This window comes from Geotrypetes seraphini, chromosome 15 (assembly GCF_902459505.1).
Source record: "Geotrypetes seraphini chromosome 15, aGeoSer1.1, whole genome shotgun sequence".
NCBI classification, from domain to species: Eukaryota; Metazoa; Chordata; class Amphibia; order Gymnophiona; family Dermophiidae; genus Geotrypetes; species Geotrypetes seraphini.
Genome location: NC_047098.1, coordinates 57,089,521 through 57,101,537, shown reverse-complemented (window position 1 = coordinate 57,101,537; position 12,017 = coordinate 57,089,521). Strand labels below are relative to the sequence as shown.

Here is a 12,017-nt window from a genome sequence, read left to right as displayed (position 1 = left end):
ACATTTTACATCAATTTCATTCAGGGCACAATGCACTAAATTTCATAATAATTGGCCAAGTTCTGTGGAAGATATAACAAAAAACATTTTGGAGATTTTTCTGGGTTGTTTTTTGTTTTTGGTTCACAGTACCCCTTCAAGCTTGCTCACTCCTTGCTTAGTGCGGAGGTCTCATGGGCTCTTGACCAGCTGACGGTGCCACAGCTTTACCTCAGTTTGATTTTCTCCTTTAAGGGACTGAGATTTTGAAAAGAGCCATCATTTTGTTAATGTTTTTTTGTTCTGAACGTTGCTACAACCCTGTACTAAATGGGATAATTTCTGTTTCAATTACTACAGAAAGCTCCCACAGAACTTTGCAGAGTTAAAGCAATATGCCTAAAAGCTTGAGAGAGAATTGGCTAGATAGATGTAGGAAGGCACCCAATATGATTTGTTGACCTTTGACTTCATAATGACTGACCCTTCGACTTGTCTTTTTGTTTCTTTTAGAGTAAAAGAGTCGGTGGCGGGCAACGATGACTCTGGCCACATTCGTTTTTTTTCTTTTTCTCTCATTGAGGGATACATTTCCTTGGTGATGGATGTGCAAACGCAGCAGAGGTGAGGCCATGCTGATTTGTTATTGGGGTTCCATTGGTTTCAAGAAAACTCAAGTATGCCAGTATACCATGCCCCAATGGAACATTTATCTGAGCTGCCTTAAGAGTGGTATATCAAATGTGAATAAGCTTAAACTTGACTCGCTGATTTTAAAATTCGCTAGTTTGGTAGTTAATCTTGCAGTCTTTCTTAATTTGAGGCATATTCTCTATGGCAGTGTTTCTCAACTTTGTCCTGAAGTACCCCTTTGCCAGTCAGGTTTGCAGGACATGCACAATGAATGAATATGCATATTGATTTTTATTTTTTTTTAAGCTGTTCATATGTGTAGAGACCGGTGCAGTATCTTCTATTGCATAGAATTCATAATACTTGAACGAGGTATTTCAATTATTGTAGGCTGTACCACTCAAGTACCCGATTAATCTGAGGCTCCTGAGTCGGGCCATATTGGCTGAAACACGTGCATGTCGAGCCATGTGGTTTGTTTGTTTATATGAGGGGCGGTAGATTCAAAGGCAATGTTAGGAAATTCTACTTTCCGAAGAGGGTGGTGGATGCCTGGAATGCGCTCCCGAGAGAGGTGGTGGGGAGTAAAACTGTGACTGAGTTCAAAGAAGCGTGGGATGAACACAGAGGATCTAGAATCAGAAAATAATATTAAAAATTGAACTAAGGCCAGTACTGGGCAGACTTGCACGGTCTGGGTCTGTATATGGCTGTTTGGTGGAGGATGGGCTGGAGAGGGCTTCAAATGGCTGGGAGGGTGTAGATGGGCTGGAGTAGGATTTAACGGAGATTTCGGCAGTTGGAACCCAAGCACAGTACAGGGTAAAGCTTTGGATTCTTGCCCAGAAATAGCTAAGAAGAAAAAATTTAAAAAATTTAATTGAATCAGGTTGGGCAGACTGGATGGACCATTCGGGTCTTTATCTGCCATCATCTACTATGTTACTATGTTACTTGATTTGCTTCCACTGCCTTCATTATATGCAAATTTCTTTCATGCATAGTCATTATGGATATCCTGAAAACCTGACTGGCAAAGGGGGGGTACTCCAGGACTGAGTTGAGAAACACTGCTCTGTGGTGTAGGACTGGCATGCAAATCCATCATGCATATTCATTAGGGTTATCCTGAAAATCCTGATAGTGGCCCTTGGACCAGGAGTGAAGACCAAGCCTATAGCCCAAGGCTTCTTAAATACTGGGTTGCAACACCAAAGAGTTGTGAAACTAGCATTTCTGCTCGCGATCTGAGTGGGCCCTTAATAGGAGATGTCGTCAGCCTGCACAAATGGGGGTCACCTACATTGAAGGTGCCGTTCGGTGCGGTTGTCAATCAACTGCTATGCGGTGTTTATAGAATCATGCCTAGAAGCACCTAATCAAACTTAGGTGTCCTATACATAGGTGCCACTCCATTAGGTCAGCTTTACATGCACCTAATTTTGCAGCACCTATGTCAGACGCCCAACTACACCTATTCTCTGCACATAACCACGCCTAGTTTGAGATACATGCCCTTAGGTGTGGGAGGGTGCCTCCACTTAGACATCCTAAGAGTCTGTCGAACTATTAAATTGTTTATTGTTTTGGGTCTTTACGATTGGCTGAAAACTGGCATAGTCTATTATCACGCCGATTAAGCCAATAAAAAATCCCGAACTGATCCTGAACTTAGGTGCCACTAGATGACTGGAATTAGGGCACTTAGCATTGCCTAATGTAGGCACCGTTTATAGAATTCCCGTTTGTGTGCAATGTCTCCATGGTATTATGTAAGTCTACCTCGAAGAACATAAGAATAGTCCATTAGCCCAGTATCCCGTCTTCACGGAAGCCAATCCAAGTCGCAAGTACCTGGCATAAGCCCAAATAGTAGCAGCATTCCAGAGCTGAGATTGTGATGTCATAATGCCTCATTCCACCAATGCCTAAGAGCCAACCTCATTAGTGATGTCACAATGGCTTGATTGTCCTATACTTGGCGCACATGAGAACGTAAGAATACCCTTACTGAGTCCGGTCAATGGTCCATCTAGCCCAGTATCCTGTCTTCACAGAGGCCAGTCCAAGTCAAAAATACCTGGCAAAAACCCAAATAGTAGCAGCATTCCATGCCACCGATCCAGGGTATGCAGTGGCTTCTCCCATGTCTTTCTCAACAGCAGACTATGGAATTTGTCCAAACCTTTTTTTTTAAACGTGCTACATTAACCACTCTTACCACATCCTCATGCATAAGCATTGTGCATAGCGCAAAATCCAGCCTGCTGGGGAAGGCAAGGAGGATATTCCAGCACTGACCTGAGAAACTCTGGTTTGGAGAACAAAACATTTCAGAGCTCTATCAAATACAAAGTGTACAAAGGGGACAAGTCAGGGCATCCGAGTACAGGCAGATTTGACTAGAATACAGCAGAGAGGAAGAATAAGCCTTGCAATCCATTGCTTCTCATTTTATCCCGATAAATTTTCTCCTGTTTCCAGGCTTTCACTGAATTGGTTCGAAGTATAAAAAAGGGTCTGCTTTGAAAGTGAAAGGAACCTTAGAATCATAGTATAAAAAGCTCCTGTCTTGCACTTTAACTTTTCTTTTTGACCATTTTTTTTTTTTCAAGGTTTCCTAATAATTTGTTATTCACAAGTGCGTCTGGAGAGCTCTGGAAGATGGTTCGCATTGGAGGGCAACCGCTTGGCTTTGGTAGGTAGTTATTCTTCGTTTTGTTTAATCCAGATACGTGCCCACACTCAGGAAGCTGAAATGTTAGGTTTTCTAGGAAGTTTTCCTATGCAAATGACTGCAATGCCAAACTTTCCATGAATAAAATCAAAGCAAATAGCAAATCTTCCTGAATTTATCATTTGATTTGGCCTACTAGCTGACATATGTTGCATGAAAAAAAAAAAAGCATAAGGGCCCTTTTACTAAGCTTGCTTAGGTGTTAAAGTGTGCCTAACACTGTTTAAAATAACATACACTAGCCATGCTCAGATATCTTGCATAAATGCCAAACCTGCATCTGATAACTGTAGGAGAAAATATTTTACATTTTATTTGAAGGGATGTGCACTAACTAGTTAGCACAGGAGTACAAATGAGCAGTGGTATAGTTGGGGGGGAGGGGAGGGACAGACTGCCCCAAGCACCATCTTTGCAGGGGGGCCTCTCCTCCCTCCTGCATGCTTCTTTAAATGTTCACCAGCTCGAGCAGCATCTTCTTCTTGTTGCTCATGCCAGCTTCGGCTCCCTTTTGAGGTCACTTCTTAATTACAGGACCAAGACGTGATGTCGGAAGGGAGCCGACGCCAGCGCGAGCAGTGGGTGGAAGATGCTGCTCGCACTGGTAAACATTTCAAGAGGTTCATGGGGGACGCCCAAGTAGAGATGGGGGGGTGCCCAAGCAGCAGGAAAGAATGCGGGGGGGCACACGGAGCAGCAATGCTGGGTGCCAGCGCCCCAGGTGCCAACATCCCTCACCACACCACTGCACCTGAGCCCTTTCTGCTTACAAAATGGGTGGCAGTAAGTGCTCACAGGGTAATTACATCCCTGTATAGGAGTTGGAGAAGTTGCATAATGGTTAGTGCAGTGGGCTAGGAATCTGGGGAACTGAGTTCAGTTCCGCTGCAGCAACCTGTAACCCTGGGCGAGTCATTTAATCCTTCATTGCTCCAGGCACAGAAACTAATTGATTGTGAACCCAGCATCAGTGGCCTAGCAAGGGTGAGAGGCGCCCCTCCCCATCCTCTTCTCTTCTCTCCTTCCCTCCCCTCCCCCACCCCCATCCGCTCCTTCCCCTCCTGCCCCCTCTTCCCTCCCCCCCATTCCCTTCCCCTGTACCTCTTGAATGTTCTCAGCCCGAGCTGCTCACACCAGCGTCGGCTCTTCCTCTGACATCACTTCCTAGGTGCGGGTCCAAGAATTGATGTTGGAGGAAGAGCCAATGCTGGCGTAAGCAGCATGTTGGGGTTGCTGCTCACGGGGAAGGGAAGGGGCAGGTGTGCAGTAGGGGGGGTGGGGCAGAGATGAGGACAGGTGCCGGTGCCTCCACCAAGATGGCACCCAGGGCGGACCGCCCCCCGCCCCATACTATGCCACTGCCCAGAATAGACTATGTAAACCACTTTGGTTGTACCAGAGAAAGGCAGTATATCAAGTCTATGACCCCTAAAAAATATATCTGCATCACTTGTGTTCTGTAGAATAAGCTCTTTATTGTAGGGAACAGAGGGTAAGTAGCTGAATGTATGACGTGTTCTACATGGAAGATGTCTAGAGAATAGCATGAGGACAGAATTTGTTCCCGTCCCCGCATTTAACCATGGTAAACCATTCCCATGTCGTTCTTTAAGGAGAGATGGAAGAATCAAGAGTATGAATGAACCCAGCAACTGACACTCAAGCCTTGCATTGAAGAATGCTGGTGTAGAAGGACTGAGGTTGAGATAGACACTAAAAGAATGACATAGGATGGTTTCCCATGGTTATCTGTGGGACGGAGACAAATTCTGTCCTCGTGTCATTCTCTATTAATTTCTACTTTTTGTACTGTGCTTTGAGTTACTGGTTAAGTGCTCAAATTAAGAGGCTTATTTTCAAAGCTTTTTTTTTTTTTTTTCTCTTTCAAAAAGTAGAGGGTTGAGTTCTGTAGCAAATAGCTTTTTTTTTTTTTTTTTGCAAATGTTTCTCACATGGTTTTTATAATTTTTCACTTTTATGAGGAAAACCTTTATTACATTCCAAGTAGTCAAAGTAATCTCTGTGTGGTATTCTGATGAATTAATTTTTTTTGTTAAATTTGTGTTTTTTGACACAGCCATTTAGTTGCCTTGCTCTCATTGCAACTTCCCAGCAGTTTTGCTTCCATTCCACTGACAGGCCCCTCTCTCTTTCTCTCTCTCTCTCTTTCTCTTTTCTCTCTCTACCCTCTCTCTCTCTCTCTCTCTCTCTCTCTCTGTAGATGAATGTGGAATTGTAGCTCAGATTTCTGAGCCCTTGGCTGCTGCTGACATCCCAGCTTATTATATTAGTACATTCAAGTTTGATCATGCTCTGGTAAGTGTTTTTATGAATAGTAGGAGGGGGGAAGGGAGAGGCTGGTTGAACAATATGAGGAGACGAGAGAGGGGGAAGGAGGGATGTAGCTCAGGAAAGTTAATGGCGTGTGACTACCCATTCTGCAGTGTGTTCGTAGTTCACTGCAGACGGCTGAAAAGTGTGAATGGTTTAATGTTCAGCATGGTTTGAGGGAACACAAGCTGCTCATCTGTCTGTACTGTGTATATTCCTATTTTTAATAGGGTTACCAAATGCCCAGGAAAACCCAGACCTGTCCTCTTTTTAAAAGGATGTCCAGAATCCCGGACGAACTTTCCAAAACCCAGTAGTTTGTCCGGGTCTTGGAAAGCCCCCAACGAGCTCCAGCCACACCATGAGGATATCTGAACATTCACGGATGGCGTCACACACATCCGCGTATATTCCAGACGCGGCCGGAGCTTGTCGGGGAAGAAGAGAGGAGGTTTGTGGGGGGTGGGGTTGGAAGCTGAACTTGGAGGGACTGGGGTGGAACGGGTGGGGCATGTGTCCAGATTTTTGAAGTCTGAAAAATAGTAACCCTAGTTTTTATTATACTTTAATAATAATTTAAAAAGGCAGAAAGAACAGGAAATGGAGACTGTATTTTCTTTATTTGTCCCCTCTCATTCTCCAGTCTCGGGTCCTTAGACTTTTGCTCTCTGATCCATTCACTGGAGTAGCATCAGCATTTTAATATCGGCCAGTTGTATAAACTTGGCAGGGAGCTTGGCTGGCAAATCATGGAGGCTCAGTAATGCAATAACAACTGCATGATGAACCAAGTATTACCACCACAAATTGTAGGAATTGTTCTTTATTGGTAAATCTGACATGACCATGTTTCATCCTCAGGCTGCGTCAGGGGTACAATTATACAGCAAATCCCAGTGTCAAAAACGAGGTTATTTCAGGTGTGAAATAACCATCAATTCAAAATACATCTGCAATAAAGTAGACACGCTGGATGGTGTGAATAACATGAAGGAAAGACCTGGTGAAGAATGGTCTGAAATTTGGCAGCTAAAATTTAATGCTAAGAAATGCAAGGTCATGCAGTTGGGCTGCAAAAACCTGAGGGAACGGTACAGTTTAGTGGGTGAAGAACTTATATGCACAATGGAAGAGCGGGACTTGGGTGTGATTATATGTGATGATCTTAAGGTGGCCAAACAGGTTGAAAAGGTGATGGCGAAAGCTAGAAAGATGCTAGGTTGCATAGGGAGAGGTATGGTCTGTAGGAAAAAGGAGGTAGTGATGCCTCTGTATAAGACTCTGATGAGACATCATTTAGAATATTGTATACAATTTTGGAGGCTGCACCTTCAAAAAGTATAAAAAGGATGGAGTCGGTCCATGGGAAAGCTACTAAAATGGTGTGTGGTCTTCGTGATAAGGTGTATGAGGACAGACTTAAAGATCGCAATCTGTATACTTTGGAAGAAAGGCAGGAGAGGGGAGATATGAGAGAGACATTTAAATACCTACGTAATATAAATGTGCATGAGTCGAGTCTTTCATTTGAAAGGAATCTGTGCAATGAGAGGGCATAGGATGAAGTTAAGAGGTGATAGGCTCCGGAGTAATCTGAGGAAATACTTTTTTATAGAAAGGGTGGTAGAAGCATGGAACAGTCTCCCAGAAGAGGTGGTGGAAACAGAGACTGTGTCTGAATTCAAGAGGGCCTGGGATAGGCCCTCAGTACCGGGAAAGATGGTAGAGTCACTGATAAAGGACCACATCTTTGATCACCTTGACAGACACGGGCTGATGAGGACCAGTCAGCATGGTTTCAGCAAAGGCAGATCATGTTTGATGAACTTGCTGCACTTCTTTGAGAGAGTAATCACACAGTTAGACAAGGGCGACCCGGTCGACATTGTATATCTGGATTTTCAGCCATGTAATTGAGGGTGGAATACTCACGTGAATTAAAAACTGGCTCGAGCTTAGGAAACAGAGAGTGGGGTAAATGGACAATACTCGGACTGGAAGAGCGTCACCAGTGGGGTGCCGCAGGGCTCGGTGCTTGGGCCCTTGCTCTTCAACATCTTTATTAACGATCTGGACATTGGTACGACAAATGAGGTGATTAAATTTGGGGACGATAGGAAGTTATTCAGAGTAGTGAAGACACAGGGGGATTGCGAAGATCTGCAACGTGACATAATCAGGCTCGAGGAATGGGCATCAACATGGCAGATGAGGTTCAACGTTGATAAGTGTAAAGTGATACATGTAGGTAACAAAAATCTCATGCACGAAAACAGGATGTCTGGGGCGGTACTTGGAGAGACCTCCCAGGAAAGAGACTTGGAAGTTATGATCGACAAGTCAATGAAGCCATCCGCGCAATGTGTGGCAGCAGCGGCGAAAAGGGCGAACAGAATGCTAGGAATGATAAAGAAGGGGATCATGAACAGATCTGAGAAATAAATGTCATCTTTTTAGAACATCATCCAGTCTTTTGTTTTTATCGTTTGGATTGATTTCACTGTGGAACATTGGGTCTTCCATTTTTGTTGTTTCTCGGACAATAAATGGAACATGGATGTTGGTGTAGTTTAGAGAGCAGATTAGCACAGCCAGCTGAGAATCAGGGCAGAGAGTCAAAGGTAGCCGGTCCAAGTCCCACTGTAGGTTTTTGTAAGTTTTGTTTGGGGGGGGGGGTTTAATTGCGAGTCCTCCAAGGACAGGAAAATACCTACTGTGACTTCCTTTATTCAATGGAGAACTGCTTAATCGGAGTACCTTTCTACTACTACTAAAAGGTATGCAGCGCTGTACATGTGCATTTAACATGTAGTAAACAGTCCCTGCACAGAAGAGCTTACCATTTAGACAGCCACAGTGGATTGCTGTGTTTTATACACGCTGGAGGCGTTTGAGATCTTTTTTAGCCACTCCATTAAATAGGGAGTTATAGTAATCCATCCTGGAGAGAACATAGACATAGAGGAGTTGGGCTAGGTCAAGTTTAGAGATGTAAGGTTTGATCCTTCTCAGTTGGCAGAGGTAGTAGAAGGAGGTGGAAACGACTTGACATATGTGGGTGGACAGGGACAGGTGGCCATCTAATGTTTCTCCTAGGCTGCGTACCTGATCTGCTGCTGTTAGTGAGGTGGAGTCCCATGATAGTGCTGGGCGTGTGTATTTGGTACTTTTTTCCTGATCCATAAAAGTTGGGTCTTGGAGGCGTTCAGCTGTAGTTTGTTGTTCAGGTTTTCATGTCAGAGAGGCAGAGTTGGAGGTTGATTTAGGGCATCTCTCTTGACTTTTTTTGCCTCTCATAAGGCAAAGTACTCTTTCTGTTGGTTGTCTAGATTAGTATTCTGCCAGAAAGAAATATTAACTAGGGCTTTCTAATTCAGTTATTTGGCTTAAAAAAATCTAGGGAAGTTTGTTTCTCTCAGGGTTTCCACAGCTGGCATTGTGCTTGTTGCAGGTTTCCGGGTCTCACTGCGTCTTTGTCAGATAGAAACCGACATTTCAACCACCACGCTGTGGCTTTCTTCAAGGTATTCTCTGAAGTCTTCAGTGTGACTTTGGGAACAGAGCAGTCCACCAATTTGAATTTTGGCAGGAAAGTCAGTTGGTTAGAAATGTGAGTTCTGCTGTGAAAGTCCATAGAATGCAAAAAATCTCTGGTAGGTTTAAAGAAGTTCTCCCCCGTGTTTGTTTTTTGTTTTTCAATGGTCTGGTATTGGAGAAACTTGGTTGAAATTTTAGGGACTACAGTGCCCTAGATCTTATGCCACCCCCATTCCTCAGTGTGATAACAGTATCGATGCAAAATTTGAATATATCTCCAGTTCTGTTTTTATTCTAAAATAAAGGCTACCAACTGCGCAAATGTTCAATGTCTGCTTTGGTTTCCACAGGTGCCAGAGGAAAACATCAAAGACGTGATCAACGCTCTCCAAGTCAGTCAAGCAGAGAAGCATTAGAAACCTCCGATGTGGTACCAAGACCCTATCCATGCCCCACCTAATTTTTTCCTTGTGAAGCTGTATCCAGAAAAGTGTCATGGCAAGAGAAACTGTGGAGGGGGGGGGAAGACCAGTAGAAGCAGCTCCGGCTTTGTCATTTCATTTTCCTTTTCAGCAATGAAGGTTTCTTTACTTTAGACTTCCGAGGCATAGTGCAACCTGGCTGCTTCCCTGTGGTGAAAATATATTTGTAAATACACACCAGCACAGTAATTCCAAAAAACACTTGGTGCAATCACCCAATTAAGTCATTAAAAATGCTCTCGGATTCCTCTCTGTCTTCAAAGAGAGGGGGTTTATGTCATCACGGAGTGTTGTCGCAAGAGTAAATGAGGAAAAATGCATTGCTCTATTTTAAAACTATGAATTCTTTTTCTGGCAGCGGGCAAGCGTATAAAGATAGCAACCCAATACCTCAGTCCTTTTACTGGGCAGATGATAAACTGATCAGTATTCACAAAGTTATTTATGGGGATAAAAAGCATTTTCTCTGTTTAAATTAGCTATCTGAAACTTTTCCTCCTCAGGATGGCTAAAAGTGTGGGCGCTCCACAACAAATTCATAGTTTTAGCCATATCCAGAGGAAACGTTCCTGGAGGCTTCATTAGGCCAGAGGGTGAGAATGAAAATAACACGGATAGATTAAATTTTTAAATCAATGCTTCATGTTTTTCCATAAAAATCACCAGAAAGCAAGTACAAATATTTACAGGCAGTTTGAGCCGATGACAAGTTTCAAAGCGAAAGCATGCGTGTACATTTACTATGAAAATTGGGGCAAAGTTTGGGAATAAATTATTTTCACACACGTTGTGTAGACCATTTGAAAATTGCTTCTTTGTTAATGTGTAAATGAGTGTCTGCAGCATATGTTGAATATATGTGCCCGTATGAAAATTGCTACCTGAAAATATTAATCTTCGGGAGTAATGACCAAGACAAAATGACATCCTTGTCGTGGGCCAATCTATATTGCCTTTGTAGGGTCACTTTTTCTTCCCAAGAGGAAATGATAGTTTCCATTATTGAGCAAAAGTGACTTTCTATATTTTCATTTCATGGTCCTAGTCCCCCCAAAATTAATGATATCCTCATGTTGACTGTGCCAATATGCAAAAAACCTTTGACTGCTTCAGGCAGCTGTGGCTCATGTTGACCTTTAGGTTCTTTTCTGGATTGGTAGGAGATGCTGTTACAAAACTGAATTCACATATGTATACGTGGTTTCCGCTAAATTAGATGCACAGTAACTTCTATTTGAGAAAAATAGGCCGGGTGAGCATTGTTTTAATAGTTCTTTACATCTTAAACTTGTGTTTCCTTTATTCTCAATTGAGTGGTAAGTTTTTATGTAGGTCTAGTGAAAAAGCTGCAGAGTCCACAAACTTTTCCAGCATAATTTGTTTTAATGGACAGGTGATAACCAGAATTTTATTTATCTTTTACTGTGGTAAAAGGCATCTAGTTACTGATTGTATGCCACACACTTGTGAATTAGTTTCTGGCTCATCTGTGGCACCAGGAGGAGAGTGCAATATGGAAAAGCTTAGCTCTATTTAATCATTATTGAGTTTTCATCTGAAAATGTTGTAGATGTACTTTTTTTATTATTATTGAAACACATGCAAACCAGCTAATAGTTTACCAAACAATTATAGGTTTAGGCAGTGGCGTAGTAAGGGGAGGGTCGGTCTGCCCCAGGCACCCCCCCTCGCCTCTTCCCACTCCTTGCCACGTGCGCATCCTCCTTCCCTTCCCCGTACCTCTAGTTGTTCACTGCCACAAGCAACAAGTTCAGCGTGCTCCTCATGACTGCGTTGTCTCTCCTGATGTCATTTCCGGGTGTCGCACTTAGGAAGTGATGTCAGAGGGAGAGCCGACAGGGTCACGAGGAGCACGCTTAAGTTCTTGTTGTTCTTGGTGGTGAACAACTAGAGGTACGGGGGAAGGGAGGGCGTGCACACGGTAGGGGAGATTGGGAAGGGGTGGGGGAGGGGCGCCACCGGGTTTAGGTTACAAAAATTGGGGCATCCTCTGCTGCAATTCTATTCAAACTATTCCTAGGGCTATCATCCAATCATATAGCATTACTAGTTCATATTTAGCTTGATATAAGGTTTGGTTAGTGATACAGACTGAATCCCTTAATGCAATAGAGTCCTCTTGAAGGAATGCGTTGATATGTGAAACTGTGAAATGCTAAAATCTCCACATGTGTGGCAACAAAGCTGAACGGAGATTTTTGAGTTGTACAAAATAATGGTGGTTTGATTCATTTTCTACTGTAAAAGGTTGCAGGGTTTTCGTTTACGTATACGGAGCGCTAGCTTATTTGTTGAAA

The 12,017-nt window shown here is 43.3% G+C and overlaps 1 protein-coding gene across 2 annotated transcripts in view; it reads left to right on the top strand.

The window, feature by feature from the left end:
• Nucleotides 1-10,493, top strand: part of CASTOR2 (cytosolic arginine sensor for mTORC1 subunit 2) — a 138,640-nt gene extending 128,147 nt beyond the window's left edge. For both annotated transcript variants that reach the window (XM_033922575.1, XM_033922577.1), the window contains 4 exons: nt 493-603; nt 3,228-3,310; nt 5,571-5,665; nt 9,568-10,493. In XM_033922575.1, the coding sequence (XP_033778466.1) occupies nt 493-603; nt 3,228-3,310; nt 5,571-5,665; nt 9,568-9,633 (355 nt within the window). In that variant the 3' untranslated portion in view covers nt 9,634-10,493. The remainder of the gene's footprint in view (nt 1-492; nt 604-3,227; nt 3,311-5,570; nt 5,666-9,567) is intronic.
• Nucleotides 10,494-12,017: the final 1,524 nt, after the last annotated feature.